This window comes from Abrus precatorius, unplaced genomic scaffold (assembly GCF_003935025.1).
Source record: "Abrus precatorius isolate BTA unplaced genomic scaffold, Abrus_2018 Scaffold11, whole genome shotgun sequence".
Lineage (NCBI taxonomy): Eukaryota > Viridiplantae > Streptophyta > Magnoliopsida > Fabales > Fabaceae > Abrus > Abrus precatorius.
This window is the reverse complement of record NW_020874303.1, coordinates 26,790,127-26,807,831: the sequence shown is the minus strand read 5'-3', so window position 1 is coordinate 26,807,831 and position 17,705 is coordinate 26,790,127. Positions and strand designations below refer to the sequence as shown.

At 30.0% G+C, this 17,705-nt stretch overlaps 1 protein-coding gene across 1 annotated transcript; it reads left to right on the top strand.

The window, feature by feature from the left end:
- The first annotated feature begins 14,392 nt into the window (after window positions 1–14,392).
- On the top strand, window positions 14,393–16,057 carry LOC113856346 (xyloglucan endotransglucosylase/hydrolase protein 31-like). The gene is made up of 4 exons (XM_027488131.1): window positions 14,393–14,621; window positions 14,788–14,888; window positions 14,997–15,214; window positions 15,697–16,057. Exons 1-4 carry the CDS (start codon window positions 14,393–14,395, stop codon window positions 16,055–16,057), a joined length of 909 nt encoding a protein of 302 aa, XP_027343932.1.
- Window positions 16,058–17,705: the final 1,648 nt, after the last annotated feature.

The window sequence follows — 17,705 nt, the reverse complement described above, 5'->3', positions numbered from 1 at the left end:
ATGTTATGACTATATGCATTATCATTTGTGAATATTAATTTTTAACCTTACTCTTATAATATGATATCTTTGTAGAAGAAAAGAAAGAAGGCACAACAGACGCAGGCAAATAATGACACCTTTTGTGTGATGTCATGTGGGGGTTATCCATGGCTTAAGAAGAAGTTGATGAAGGAGAAGACTATGAAGCATCAGGCTAGTGAAGATGAGACTGTAGTTAGTGATCCTCCTTCTCCACCCACACGTCATGAATTATGGAAGTTTGCTCGTATTAAAAAAACGGGCGAGTTTACAACTGAGGCAGCAAAAGAGATTGCTAGCAAGATAGTAAGTATAATTTTGTTGTACATATGATGCTAATTAACATATATTTCAAAGGGTTTATTAAATTTTTGGTATCTTATATTGTAGGATGTACTAAAGCAGCAAGCTGAAGAGGGATCTTTTGTTTCCCATGGGCAACATAATATACTAACTATTGCCATTGGGAAGCCTGAGCATGCAAGTCGGGTTCGGGCAGTTGGTGGAGATTATGGTTTGCGGACTTACTTTGGACAACCATCATCTTCACAGTCATCTAGCTCAGTTGAACAATTGGTGGAACTGAAGGTCTCTCAAGTTGTAAGTCAGATGAAAGAGGAGATTCATAGGCAGGTGAAAGAGGAGTTTCATAGACAGATGAAGGAGGACATGCAAAGGCAACTACAAGAGCATATACAGTCACTTAGCCAACAATTTCAGCACAATACTCCATTGATTGAACCAATTATTACACATGTGAGTACAAAGGGGTCATGTGCAGGTGCTGATCCCTCTACTACTGCTGTTGACCCTGATACCTTTAATCGGTGTGAGTTATTTGTCGATGCATCACCCGATCCTGTTGGCATAGGGAGGATTCACATGTTTGGGTCTACTATGCACCATCAGACCATAGGAGATGATATGGTTAGGGTTTCAGTAATGGATGTTAGACGTCCAGAGGCAAGAGTTCCTGTACCGACATAGGAGGTTCAAATGATGGGACAAACCCTAAACACCTTCTTTCAGTGGCCTCAGATTTTGGTGAAGATGATATCTTCAGAGGTATGCTATTTAAGTAATATTTAATTTTAACTTAGTGTTATTTTCTTTTAATGTAGTATAATATCAAAATTGTACGTTGTTGAATAGGATGTTGTTTCCCCACCAAAGGATAAGGAGAAGGTTGTGGTTACCCCTTCAAGAAATATACCTCCGATAAAGAGGCTATGGAGATTAGTCACAGATATGGAAGATGACGATCGACCCAAACAAGTCCCTTGGCCACATGTGGTGTTTGGCAGATCTAATAATATACCTCTATATATAAGTCAAAGTGACATATCAGAGATTATTAACAGGCACTGTATGCTGAACATATCAATTTTGCAGTTGTGGTTATTGTAAGTATTTTAATAAATTTCATTTTTGTTTTGTTGATTTATTCTAACTTTGTTTCTAACCTTGTAGATATATTCATAAATTAAGTGTCAATAAGGAAAATGACCACATTTATGGATTTTTGGAACCCAAGTCAATCCAAAAAAGTGGGAACAAGGCAGAAGAATTGCAAGCTTACATCCAGAATTGGATGACTGACTCAAATAAAAAAGTTTACCTAGCCCCTTACTTTTCTGACTAAGTTATCTTTACCATTAATTGATTACAAAAAGTTTTAAGAGTGTATTCTATCTCAATATATGTTCTCAATGTAGTGCTCATTGGCAACTAATGGTTATTTGTCCTATGGAAAATAAAGCTGTATGCATTTGTTCATTGCATAGACCTCCGCCTGCAGAGTTCAAACAATTATTAGATAAGTAAGTATTTTAAAAACAACTACTTTCTTTTGTTGATTATCATTACATTTGATTTTAAACCATAATAATAATAATGTTATTTTATTATCAGAGCAATGGAAGGATATTACTTACTCAAGGGCTCAAAATTGAAAAAAAAAATGCTTTGGATATCTCTTAAAGTAGGTTATTTTAATTCCATGAATGATATTTAATCTAATGTATTTTATTTTTATTATCCTTACTATTGAAATTGATTTTTATATATTTTTTTGTAGTCTCATAAGCAAAAAGAAAACTTTGAGTGCGGATATTATGTAATGAAGACAATGCATACTATTGTTGATTTAGACATAGTATCTGGTTGAATTGAAGTGAGTTTTATAATTTTCAAAATTCTTATTTTAAGTTTTTTTATTTTATTATGTTTTATGAATTACTTCTAATTTTATTAATTTTTCTTTACAAATATTTATTGATCGATCATCATTGTCACAAGAAGTCTTGAATACCATTAGGAACCAATGAGCTACATTTTTTCTTGACACATTGATTAATTAGGACTTATGTTTATAGTTTTGGACATAGTTAAAACTCCTTTTCCTTTGGAGTATAAATATGATTGAGATGTCATTTATATGAAGTGATTTATGGAAATTGTGCATCATTGAAATTGTATGAATTGTCTGGATTGTCTTATTTGCAGGTTTTATATTGATTCTTTCAAAAAATAAGCTAATTATTAAAAAAAAAATCACCACTTTTAAAATCGGTTATCGCATAACTGATTTTAAAAGTGAACTCTTTAAAATCGGTTCCGCATAACTGATTTTAAAAGTACTTGATTCTTTAAAATCGGTTGTGTCATATCCGATTTTAAAAGTTCACTTTCAAAATCGATTGTTAACCGATTTTAAAAAGTTTACTATTTAAAATCGGTCGTTTTAAAATCGATTAAACAACCAATTTTAAAAATAAAAAATAACCGATTTTAAAAATATTTTTTCCACTAGTGTATGAAGGCAAAGTATGTCACCTGTTATGAGGCTACCTGCTAGGTTATTTGGCTAAAGAATTTGATTTCTGTCTTCTGCACAATTGAGAGTATATATAGGTCATTTGTGATTTATTGCAATAATACTGCTGTCATACTTCTCTCTCAGAATAATAAAATTTTTGCTCGTTCGAAACACTTTGGTATACAAAATTTGTTTGTTTGAGAGAAAGTACTTTAGTTTTAGACTCGAATTGAGTACACTACTACAAAGAGCATGTTAGCATATCTACTAACCAAAGGCTTGACCGTTGAAACTTTTTATAAGATATAGCTCCTCTCGCCATCATAAAAATAAAGTCTAGACTAGACTTACGGTCGTCAAGGCAACCTATAAAATCAAAGTATCCAATGACCTGAAGTTGATCAGACTTCGCATAGGTCAACATATAATCTTTGGTTCCCTGTAAATATCTCAAGACCTCTTTACAGCTTTCCAATGACCCAAATATGGATTGCTTAAGTATTTGCCCAAAGCATTAATAGCATAAGCAATATTGGGACGAGTGTAGACTTTAGGATACATCAAACTTCCAACAACAAAAGTATATGGAACTTTCTCCATTTTACACAACTCTCTATCATCATGAGGACACTTAGAATTAGAGAGTTTCTTATCTCTTTGAACAGGCGTGACATATGGGAGTAAGAATACATATTAAACCTCTTAAGGATCCTATCAATGTACCATTTCTGAGACAATCCAAGAGTACCACGAGACCTATCACGACAAATTTGGATGCCTAGAACAACAAAAGCATCCCAAGGTCTTTCATATCAAAATGGCTACTCAACATATTTTTTGTTATCTCATTCAAAGATATCATCAACATATAAGAGAAGAATGATAAAATTGCTCCCATTCATCTTCAAATAAATGCACATATCTATAGCATTTTTCTTGAAGCCAAAAGAAATGACCACTTGGTCAAACTTTAAGTACCATTATCTAGAAACTTACTTCAAATAATAAATAGATTTTATTTCTAGAATTAAATTCAAGTTATAACAAAAACTGATTTATGTTAGTTCACACAAAATATTCAACAATTTATCTCTCACTTGGACAATATAAATCAAAACATCTTATTATTCTAGACAGCATGATTAAACAACATGGTTTAATATTTTGGCATATAATTAATCTGGAATTAAATTCAAGTTGTAACAAAAATTAATTTATGTTAATTCACACATAAAATATTCAATAGTTTATCTCCCACTTGGATAACATAAATCAAAACATCATATTATTTCAAATTAATCAATAATATGTAGCCATCAAAAAATACCAAAATAATCTAACACGAACTATAAGCATTTTAATAATACAGAAAATTATACTCGAATGATTAGTGATATCATATATTATAAGATACTTGTATCATGTGACTCAACAACTCTAGTGGTATAAATAGGACAATAAAATCTAGAACCCCTATAGTCTACACAACATTCTACAAAAAAATTGTTAATAGTTTTTATGAACAATGAAAGATAGTAAGCCTTTTTCCGTCTTATCAAATTTTTTAAGTTTCTTGTTTAGAGACATTATAAAATTTTACAATTTTTGCAACAGATTTTTGTCAAAAAATTTGTCACTAATGTATCTGCGAAAGATTTTGTGATTAAACTTACTTCTTAGTACTACTGATCTTAAGAACACTGTCTATAATGAACTTCATAATTATTGGATATATTTTATTAGAATGAGCCTATTTATCATGTTTTACTATAACGACAGTGAAAAATTTAGGTATGAAAACTTTAGTCCTCATAATTAGTTCTGTTCAAACTTTTCATTGAAGTGCGCATAGATACTGATGTGGGAAATAACAAGATTTAATATGAGCAATTAATTCAAGTGCAACAATAATATGCCCATCACAAAATTTCTTACTTATTATGATCCCGCCTAAGGGTCCGGATCACAATAAATAAGAAAGACGAATACGATGCACAAAGTTTCATGTCACAAGAATCCTAACATTGATAGGGTATTAATACAAAATTGACATAAGCAAAACACAACTGCATGATATTTTCAAATCACATTAATAACAACACATCGATATGATATAATTATTATTAATGCAATATATAATTATATAACTTACACAAGTCATGTATAAATGGTCTCACGATAGTTGGGATGACATTTATACATAATAATCATCCATTCAGAATTAATTTAAATATGTATGTTATGCATGAAATTATAATTATACCACAATTAAACTAAAAAATATAACATATATATAACATTCAAAAGGAGAGTGAATAGTATAAAAATGTCATAAATATCAAATATTAGTATAATCATGTATAAAAAAAAATTGGATCATATTCCATCAATATAATAATTATTTAATTAATTTAGGCATGGATTAATCAATTAAAAAATATTTACAGTGCCCAAAAAATTATAAAAATTGTCCAAAATATAAAAAATTTAATTTCAAAGGAATTAAAAAAAATTTGGGCGCAAACAGGCCCTTAAACATCCTCCACGCGACACACTCTCCTGGCCCCGCGAGTGGGCTTCGTACATCTAGAAAAAAACCCATAAGCTACAAAATGGGTCCAACAAACTGGAAAAATCTGACTCAGTTTAATCTTACATTCTAGGGCACTAATTCATGCCATTCCAAAGTCATATAGGTGTATTTTGAATAAAAAAGAGAGTTTCAAAGGTTAAAACCCATGTAACCATGGAGGATTCAAAGTAACAATTCAAGCAACTCAGACAGTTTCTTTGAATCAGTAGGGTCCACTACGTTCTTTGTGATGTGTACAACAAAATCCTATAGCTACTTATTGAAAAAGATTTTTGTTTGAGGGAATTGAATCAAAACAAAAACAGGGCAATGACGAACGCAAAACGAAAGAAAGAACAAATTCTCAATCTAAATTGAACAAAATAATGAATTAATTATTATATTATGTTCGTATTCAATTTATTAACAAAAGCCCTTAATCAATTTTCAAATAAACCTTTGCCTTTTTGAGAGAATTTGAAAGAAAATAATTTTAGGGTCCATAGTTTCAAAAATTAATAAACTGCGAAATTCTCTTAACATACCCAATGAAAACTAACAATTTTTGGATATGATATTTATGAATATAAAAGGAACAAAAAACCCTAAATTATTTTCTAAATCCATACATAAAATTATAGCATTTTGGTTGCTCAAAGTTAGAAAATTACAATGTGTATTAAGTTGACTTTGATATTGCAGAAATTTTATATATAAAATTAAAGTTTTGGTTAATTTTATATATAAAACTAAATATACCAATGATTGTGTATAATACACATTATAACATCTCAATATAGTTTTAACTATATATATTTGAATAATTACATTAAACGCATACTTGATGAGAACCAGCGAGTTATAATAAGAACCTGCGAGTCATAAACAATTCTTATTTTCAAGTGAGCTTGTACTACTCAGGTAACAGTTATATAAGTTTAATCAGATGAGAGCAGAAACCTCTGGGTATATAAAATGGTCCAACCCATCACGATCACGGACCATTCGCACTAAGAGCCTAATCACAAAATCTATATAATAATTATTATTATTATACACATTTATTTCATGTCATAATTAATAACAATATTACTATAATAATTTAATAATTTTAATTCACAAATTGATATAAATATTAATATTGATGTTAAAAAATCTAACATACCATACATAGAATTTTCCTTTCTATTTTTGTGTCAACAAATACATGTGTTAAATTTATGTCAATATTATATTTAGAGAATTAATATATATTTCGAGTAATAAAGGTTGAGATTATATATATACACGTATATGTCAATGAATTGTATAATTTTTCTTAAGTAGTGTGCGTGTCGTCCGAGCCATTCGGATTAGCAATTAGTTTGAGCCCAAAACACTAACGGAATTTTCTCCATGAATTTTGAAATATTATTTTTTCTCGTCAATAGACTAATTCAAGTAAGAGTAAGACTAATAATATTCTTTAATATATTTTTTATAATATATAGTTTTTTATTGAGTAAAAATTATGTAAATCTTACTTTTTTTATTAATGTTTCTCTCTTGTATTTTTTTTAGTTTTTAATATATTTTAACTAATAATGAAAAGTATTTTGGAAAGAGTTTGTTAGAGATTGCTAGCATCCTTTTTCAACTAATTATCTTATCTCCTTTTTATCCTTTTTGTTGTTGAAAAAAATAGTTGTTTGTTCAATGCTGAATATTTGACCCATTGATAAATGGACCTATTTGTAAAAGATGCAAAGGACCCAAAAAACCGTTATTTTAAGATTCGTACAAAAAAAAAACATTAGAAAACTAATGCACCTATTTATTTCAGTTTTTCTGGGCTTTGTTGACCAGAGAAAAAAAGGTTTTTTTTTTTTTCTGGATTTTCGATATATAATACCCGTTATTTGAGAAAATTAATTTTAAATTATTGTATATAATTAAAATATGTGTTAAAGTAAATTTTAATTGCATACTTTATAAATTTTTTACGACATGTCGTATTAAAATGTGTTATAGTGTGTAAAATTTCAAATACCAACCTAGCAAGCACTGGAGTATGTTTCTCCTAAATTTGTAAGGCCTTACTGAAAATATATTTTAAAAAACAAGTACTGTTTCTGGTTTTTTGGTCAACAAAACCAAGTTCTGGTTGAATAGAGTGTGCATGGGATAAAACTGAATTTACTTTTAATGAAATCAATTTTAGTGGCAGCATAATTTTTTTTTTACTGTTTAAATGTGTGTTTAAATTTTAAATTTTTTTTATGTACATTTAAGGATAAAATGTAAAATTAAAGAATATTGATTAAAATATTAATAAGAAAATTTTAATAATTTCATAATATATTTTATATGTGTATGTGTTTCATTATAATCTCCATCATTAATTTTTAATCAATAATCATTATTATATCTTGCCTTCTAAAGTGCACTCCATGATTTTGAATAATCAAATCCTTAAACGTGGTATGCATTCTATCAAATTTTTCATTATTTATTTCTTTCATTACTCATCATTTAAGATGATATATTTCTTTATTTTTTTTAATTTTTCATTTTTAAAACAAAATAAGTAATTCAATCTAACTTTTAAAATATTAATCACAAAACAAACACAAATAATTTTTTTTTAAAAAAATATCATTTTTTATCTTCCAAGAAGCACACTAGTTCCTCCAATCATGAATAGGAGCAGCTTAACCTCCTTCAGGACTTGTAATTAAGCACTGATCATAGTTACAAATTTGTCATATTCACTCCTGAATGGTGATCTCAACAAAAGATAAAAGATGCTATTTTAGGTAAGCAAATAAAATATTTTGTTAGTACAATAATTCATACCTGATCCCATGGTTTAGAATTTGAAATGCATAATCACCGATTGGCCCTTCAACTTCTTAATTAATTACAGCAATTATTATTATTCGTCTTATCTTGCTCATTACATCATTAGCAAACCCCTCTGTTTCAACAAAACAATTTTTGCATTATTAGAGGCAGACATTGTATATATAGAATTGCGAATTCAATTGACGCAAAAAAAACAACAGAGCTTTCAATAATAAAAAACAATACTATCTTATAATAGTTAACAAGTTCAATTAGATTTAAAAATATGTTTAAAATAACATAAATCGAAGCATGCCACAAAGCCCTATTCTTAGAAAGAAATTAATAAACTATAAATTAATGTGTTCTTCTTTTTTTTTGAAAAATTATCATCTAAAAATCTAGGCAGGTCCTGATAATGCTTTTGGGCAAAATAACTTGTTAAGAAAAATGCTTACAAGAGTTTTGTGAAAAATAAAGAAACACAGTGTTTACTTTAGATCAAAGAAGGGATCGTTAATTTGTTGTCATTAATTTAAAATTAGGGTTTTATTTTGATACTAAAATTTTATCTAATAATTTTTAGTATATTAATCTTAATAAATTAATATATTTTTATTTTTATTTCTAAGAAACTTGGCTAAAATTCCCAATTTATATTTTTATTTAATCCATGATAGATATATATTTACACATTAACAATGTAAGAGTGTTCTCTCATCTATTGATGTTATTGTAGAATATTAAGATTAACTAGTCATAATATTTAAAGTCTTAAAATTAATTTTGTCAAATTTAAAATAAATAAAATCTAAATATAGCATACTAATGGAGGTTTAGCTTCTCAAATACTAATAGTTTATTTGATTACTTACTTAAAATGAATTTACAAATTCATTAAGATAAAAGATTATGTTGCATCAGCATTTTTATCAATTAAAAAAATAAATTTTTATTAAACTTCGTTTCAAAAGATATAGAAACAACCGCTACGCCTTGAAGATATAGAAACAAGTTGGTCTCTAAAGTCATTCTTAAAGAGTGGTTAACAAAGAACTACTATCTAAAGTCTAAGTTGGTCTTTAAAGTCATTCTTGAAGAGTGGTTAAGAAAGAACCACTCTCTAAAGTCTTTAACTTTTATAAATGAAACACGCTCAACTCTTGAATCTCTTTATCTTTCTAATAAAGTTAGTCTCTTTTACCTCTGTGAGTTCTTTTTATCTTTTATGTATTAACAAAGTTGTTGTTTTCACGTTTGTAGATTCTCTTTGTATTCTCTTTTCTTTATCTTCTTAGCTCTAACAAATTGATTTTTGTTCACATTTGTAGGTATCTTTTTTACAATTCTTTCCATTTTTTCTTTTTTTTCTTTTTTTCTTTATTAGCAGTTAATTATTAATTTTTTTTTATTTTCTCTCTATTAACGATAAATTATCAACTAAAAAAAAATAGATTTTTATTAAACTTCGTTTAAAAGATCTAGAAATAACACAGCCTTAATCTCATCACTTCCTTTTCATTCAGATAAGTGAGTGGCTTATTTGTATTTGAGTGAAGGCATTCCCTTGCAATAGCAAAAGGCAGCCTATAGAGTTACGTATGCTTGTTTCCCACTCTTTGTTTCTTGCTATTATATTGATAATATATTATTCATGCAAATAAAACAAAGAGGATAATTACAAGATATAATCCTTATCTTGTCGCCTCTTTGATATCATCTTGTGAATAAGGAAATTAAATCCAAATCCTAATTTTGAGGGCCAAAAAGATTGTGGGCTTGCTTGTGGCGGCATCACTCGATCGGATAAAGCATATTGTTTATCAATGAAAGGGTTAGGAGTGGTGCAACTTGAAGGTATGCTTGGCTCAGGGCAACCTAATCATCTCAGTATATAGAATGTTCTTTTGTTGTTCTAATCTGTTTCTGAAAATGGCTTCAAGAGCCAAGACTTAGCTAGAGTTTATTTTATTCTGGGGAGGCTTTCAAACTTTGTTTTGTTTCTATGATTTAAATAAAATAATATTTCTAGGTCGAACGACACTTAAAACTTGTTGATTTATTTGACACATTTTCTTTGGACATATTACATTGGCAATATGTTTATTTCTGTGTCAAATTCATTTAAACGTGAGGTCATTTCAATACTACAAGTCATAATTTTCATGTTAATATGTAATTTAATGTGATTTTATTATATTTTTAAATATGTCTTCAACATTCATGACAATATTTTGAATTTCAAGTTTTGCTGTCTCTTCTTCATAAATTTACTATTCATCAACTTTTATGTAATAAATATGACTTATCATTTTCAAATAATTCTTTATTAAGTTCTGCAATTTTTTACATTGGTATTTGGTTTTCAGTCCTTTTGAAAATTATTATTTAAATTTAATTAATTTTTATTAAATTTTATTTTAATTCTTTTTATTATTAATTAATCATGATTTTAAAATTTTGACAAACCATACCATATCAATATAGAGATGAATCTCGAATCAAATACTGTATTCAAAACTTCTTCAACAAAATTAAAAGTTGAATATCTTTAATAATTTTTAATAAAACATAATATTTATTATTATAATAAAAAATATATTTTTTAATATTACTTAAATCTTAAATAATTCATATAATACATGTAAAACTTGATAGTTTTCACCGAATCTTTGCGAACTACTCAGCGAATTTAACTTTGACATTGTACGAATATAAATAATGTTGATGAGTGACATAAAGTATTCCTAATCCATCAACAAGCAACTGAAAGTTGAAACTAACAGAATGATTAACTTTTTTTCTAATAATGTATGAAGCAATTAATTATTTGGGGCAAATTTGAGCATTTCATCTTAGTGTTTCCATTTTGTTTCAGCTAAAGAAGATTAAGCACAGAAACAAGCAGAAAGTGTTAACCTTTCATGGTAATAGACATCAACATATATAGAAAACTCATGTGGGTGTCAATTTTACGTTGTTTGCGGGTTGGGATATTTGAAAAGCATACCACATGGTCTCTAAAATTATTTACATGAAATGCTCCATCTCATAGATTTACAAGTCTCAGTTGTTTCACTATTTGGTTTTGAATTTTGATAGTACAGAAGAACATGGTGCCAACTTTGCTAGAGCTTCTTGTTTTCTGACCATAAGGATACCCTCACTTAAATCCATAGTGCTATATGTAGGGCACACCCACCACCAAACACGTATGTCTGGTATTTGTGTCATAGTCTATAAAGGGGTTCATTTATACGGGTAATTTAAATTATTAACTTCAAATATTCTTTTATGTTATTCATAGATGCTTGTATGTGACTTACAAAATTAGCTTTAATTTTTTCTTTACCTTTAAAAAAATTATCTAGTTATTATAATTTTTTAAACATGGTTTTTAATTCAGAGAAAGGAAAAGGAATGAAAAAAAATTATACAATTATCATTTTTTCTTGAAAGTTTTTAAATAAAAGGAAAAAATTTATAAACTCTTCCAAATTCATGTTTTTTAATTTTTTAAATTTGAAGAATTTTTTGTTAATCACTCTTTTTCTTTTTTCTTTCTCTCCTTCCTTACCTTTCAAACATTTTTCCTCCCTCTTCTTCTAAACAAAGTCTAAGGATGGTTTAGAAATGAAAATTTTAGAGAAAAAAGGAATACAAATTTTGTATTTTAAATAAATTGATATAATGGCATAAATTTAATATATTTATTATCATAAATGATATATAAATATTTTAATTTAAAATTAAAAATGTCTTTTCCTCCTTTTTTTCTCCCTTCCAAACATATTTTACGAGAATACAAACTTTTTAATGGCTGAGCAGAGGAAATTAAAGGTGTGATGATTTGGAAGAACCACTCTTCTTAAATTAGATATAACATAGCCATGTTAACACAATAAACATTTACGTAACTAGATTAGCTTTCCATGAAGAGAAAAGGATTGGCAACTATCTTGTATCATAAATCATGGGAACAGAGCTGCGAAACATATGGTAGATGCATTTCCCTTGTAGATGAGAAAGAACGTGGACAACAACTTGCGTGGCTAAATTGTTTTCTTTTTATTTTTTTTTAAACTAAATAAGTCCATATATACACACACAGTTATAGCAACGAAGTCTGGTATAATTATTATATAGCTGATTCTCATAAATATGCTTACAAGAATTTAATTCTTGATCATGCACAAAACCGATTTTGTTGAAAAAGATAATATTTCTTTTGTTAATTCTTATTACTGACTAAATCATGAGATACCTTAGGTTCACACTAAAAGATTAGTTTTGAATGAACAATTAATGAGATACCTTAGCCTAAATCATGAGATACCTTGTGTTCACACTTCAAAGATTACCGATATTGAAACTTCTTAAAAGAATCAGTCTCTAGCTACTGCTGTGGGATACCTTATGTAATAGTTTCACACTAAAAATCACACACTGCTATGTGTTCATTTGCTCATTAGCTTAATATGCAAGCCAACAAATTGGCTAAGTGTACTCTCTAATCTCTTAAAGTAGCGTCCTAATCCTATCCATTATCCACTGAGGGAGACTTTCTTAGCCATTAATTGTTTCTTGGCGCTATAAAAAGGCTTCAGGTCTAATCTTGTCGCCCTCTGTTGCTGCTATACCCGAAAATCTGAGCAATCTTTCCAGCTCAAATTAGCAAATAAGTAAATAAATAATTTTTTTAACATGTGACAAAGACGAATTTCAAAAATAATAAATTTTTATAAAAATTTTAATATTTAATGTTATTAATGTACTAATATTTTGTTATTTTTAATAAAAATTTACTGTAATTTATAGTGTATGCTCTAATAATGTATGAGTAATCCTCACTTCATTCATCAGTAACGTTCCGTATCAAATAAATAAAAACTATACTTACTTTGGACAGTGGTGCGAGAGTATGCCAAAATCAGAAAAACTACAGACTAAAAAATGGCACTAAATATATATGGCTTTTTGTCAACGCCCTTTGTTGATACATCGGTAGTTGATCAATCATGCAGTCACATAACTTAACCTCCGCATTTTGCTAACTACTATGAGACAAGTTTCCTTTGAACTTCACAAAATCACCATAACTTCTATCATCTATGTATCAAGGTTGTTGAGATTTGATATTGTTGCTTTTTACGATCAACAAAGGACCAAGGGTAGTTAGAATAGAGAAAACAACCACAATTTTATTTCCAAGGTTATTGATGCTGCAGACACAGTGGTATGTCACAGAACTAAAGTGTAAGCATGAAATGAAATTACAGACGCTTACAAGTTGATATTCCGAATATCAAAATAGTCAAAACATGCTAAATATAATAGGTTGTGGTAGTTATAAATTCCTCTCTAAGTTGCTAAGTAAGTGTTGACTAAAAACCAGTGTTGACTAAAAACCAGTCCTCCAATTATTAAACTTACTGCAAATAAACACTAAAAGTTCATGTACTGATATATTGCACAAAAATTACCAAATTTATTGTCTGCCTTCACAACTAAATTTCATATTTGTATCTGATTAAATTACTTTATTAGCATGTCAACCTCAATTGTATAGTTGCAAGAAAATAATGGAAGTGTGTAAAGTACCACATGAAAATTCTCATTCATGAATCATTGTGAAGCTTTCCTTCCTTTCCAATCACATTACCCTTAGAAAACTACAACAAAAATTAAGTTCAGCACAGGTTTCTCTTCATGCTATACCTTGTCCAAGTGCTATATGATAGTATTTAAAGCTGTGGTAAAGGAACCAAACATATCTGAAGTTATTTTCAGAGGTAACCAACACAATGTCATGAAAGTAACCATTAAGATGTCTCTCATCCTTCATGTTTTCCTACCCTATTGGCACAGTATAACAAACATTTATTCACTTGAAAAGAAAGTTGCGTCTCAATAAGAAATGAAAAGAAAAAAGTGCACTCCTATTTGCCCCTCTTGTTTTTATCATCACAAACCTGATAAACTTTAGTCCCTCGTGTCTAACTCCTAATCAACTTAAGTTATCACCCCAATGGTAATGTGGGGCCTCCAAATCCCTCTATATATATTAACTGTGTACTCATACACTTACATGAGTACCAATTGTGCCTCCAATCTTCAGCCTCACCCTGCATTTTAGCAGAGTCACTCTGGTCACTACAATGCCATCATTACTTTCCTCTTTATTCCGTATGGTTCCTCTCTTCTCTCTTCTTTTATTATCACTCATGATTCATTGTAGTAGTGCTCAGGGTCCACCTTCACCTGGCTACTACCCTAGTTCCAAAATTAGCCCGGTTAGCTTTGATCAAGGATTTAGAAACCTTTGGGGACCTTTTCATCAGAAACTAGACCAGGACACATTAACAATCTGGCTTGACTCTTACTCAGGTATATGTAAAATGTCTCACATAAACTCCACTTTTAAGTTGAATAAATCCAATTTATACATACGCTTATTTATTTATTTGTTTATTTAAAACTAAAGTCCTGTTCTTTCATTATTACTGGTTACTATCTTAGTGCATGCTCTTATTAGCACTTTTTTGAAACACAGGAAGTGGATTCAAGTCACTTCATTCCTATCAATCTGGATACTTTGGTGCTGCGGTTAAGCTTCAATCTGGTTATACTGCCGGAGTCATTACATCTTTCTACGTGAGGATTGCTTTATAACTTAATGTTGAAAATTGAGTGAATGTGTATGTTTTTTGTGTGCGGTTTTTCATCCCTTTTCTTTGTTCTTTCATTTGGGAATTGTTGTAGCTTTCAAACAACCAAGACCACCCAGGAAACCATGATGAAATAGACATTGAGTTCCTTGGTACCATACCAGATAAGCCATATGTCTTGCAGACAAATGTATTCATAAGAGGAAGTGGAGATGGGAACATTGTAGGAAGAGAGATGAGGTTTCACCTTTGGTTCGACCCAACGCAAGATTTTCACAACTATGCCGTTCTATGGACCCCCAGTGAGATCATGTAATATTATCTTGCACTACCATGATCCATTTATGACTTTAATATGCTTAAATATCGTAATCCATGCCTAAATTGCGAAGACACACATAGAATTTGTTCTCCCACAAAAAAATCTAACTTCAAATTTTTGTGAAATATTTTATTTGTAACAAGAAAAACCACCATCTAGCCCAATTAGGCAATTGCTATCATTTAGTTAAAATATTTCGTTTGAAAAAGACTATTTCTACACTATAATAGAGTGTGGTCCCCCTTTATAATAAAACGATTAACTTTTCATCACGTTTGTCAATGGAGAGAGAAAAACTGTGCATGTAGCTTCTTTTTCGTACTCAATCATTCATAGCTTATTATGGGATGACAACGTATTTTTCACGGGAGTAGGCTTATCATGATAAAATCTTGCTTGCGAGATCTAGATTCTCTATGCCTCTTATTACTAGTTTTAGTAGTTTATCTTACAACTCAAACAATATATGCAGATTTTTTGTGGATGATGTTCCAATAAGGATGTATCCTAGGAAGAGTGATGCCACGTTCCCCACAAGACCAATGTATGTGTACGGTTCAATATGGGATGCATCTTCATGGGCTACAGAGGGTGGAAAATACAAAGCTGACTATAGCTACCAACCCTTCGTTGGTAGATACAAAAACTTAAAATTGCAAGGTTGTACCACTGAAGATTTTGCCTCATGCCAACCTCCATCTGCCTCACCACCAGGCTATGGAAGCCTTAGCCCTCAGCAATTTGATGCAATGCAATGGGTTCAAAACAACTACTTGGTCTATGACTATTGTCATGATCCAAGGAGAGACCATACACTTACTCCAGAATGTTGAGGTTTAATTGGTTAATTTGATTCAAGTTGGTGTGTTTAAAAGTTACTTTTTATGCTTCCATTATACATTACCAAAACAGTTTGTTCATGGGGTGGTTTTTGAGATGGTCCCACTAGCAAATGCTAAGTGTAATTGCAACACAAGTGAGCGTCCAAACCCCCCCCCCCCCCACAAAAAAGATTGGGATGTTTTCGTTGTTTCTGTTATTGTGTTGTGCCCCACAAAGGATTGGGATGCTTTTGTTGTTTATGTAATTGTGGTGTAGTATTACTTTAGTCCTTTTTCCTGTTGAAATAAATCTATTTGGGTGATTTCCTAATACGTGTTTAGGTACCAAAAATGAGAAAAAGGAGCTTTGTTCCCTTGAAAGTAAGCCGTTGGAAGGAACCTTCGGATGGACTTTTGTTGCTGAATTCAACAACCAAAATAGTATTCAATCTGTGATTTCATGAAAATAACTAAGTGCTATTTTGCTATTGTCGGTAGAAAGCCCGTGCCAAGGACTGTTGATGAACTTGCATACCCACTACAATGACAAGAGAATAGGGTACATCTTAATATGGAACACTTGGACAAGTAGAAGGTCATGTCTAGGACATTTTAAGCGTATAACCATCTTACTTTATATCCTTTAATTTATCGCTAACTCATGCTTCCCTTTTATTATCTAAACATAGTAATAAACGAGTATCGATAGCAAGAAAGAAAGACACAACTTAATCATGCATGAAGACAAATTACTGACTTACTACCCAATTAGTAAGATAATACACATGCTATGACATAACTTTAAAAGGCGGATAGAGTTTTCCTACAGTGAGAAAAAAATCTAACTATATTTTAATTTTAGTTATTTATGTACCCAATTCTGAAAGATAAGATCATGACGATCCTCTCCTCTTGGCTGATAAAAATTAACAAAGATGTTTTTTAACTATTCAAAAATACACAATTATTGGTTAGGAGTAATAAAATTGTGATTGGAGTTGATAAAAGCCGTGCTCTAAAAACTGAAACAAGAGGAAAGACAAGACATGACGTATCAATAGAGCCGGAAAGGCATCTAGATGGTAGGCACCAGGAAATGATGCTAATTCAATACGCTACTTCATGGCCCAAAAGATGCCTTCTTCTCGACCATGTAATGCGTTCCATATTATTTTAAATCATGCATGGTTTACATCAAAGCCCTAGATGAAGGCTATCAAATCACGTGAACCAACTTTCTTCTCCTTAGATCGCATCCTAGTATTTTACACAGTCTCTTACTTTGACTTTCTTTTTGATCTTGTGAGTGATCAGAAACTTTACTTTGTTCTACTATTCCTTGTCTAGTTGTGGTATTGTCAAATGTCACATGAATGAATTTAGGATTTGAGTAACTAGGGACCAGTGCAATGCATTAAACTGTGCAAACAACCCTCACTTCAAACTTTCAAGCATTGATTTGTTAGAAGTTACATATATTTACTACCAAATTGCCCTACATTCTATCATTTATACAATCTAATTGCAATTAATTAGTTTCACGTCATTTATTTGTTCACATTCCGTTTATAGTGTGAATCGATCGAGTTAATTCCATTGATGTGATCATGTAGTTGTTTTGCAAAATGTTGAGAAAACTTTCATGGAAAAGATTTGATTA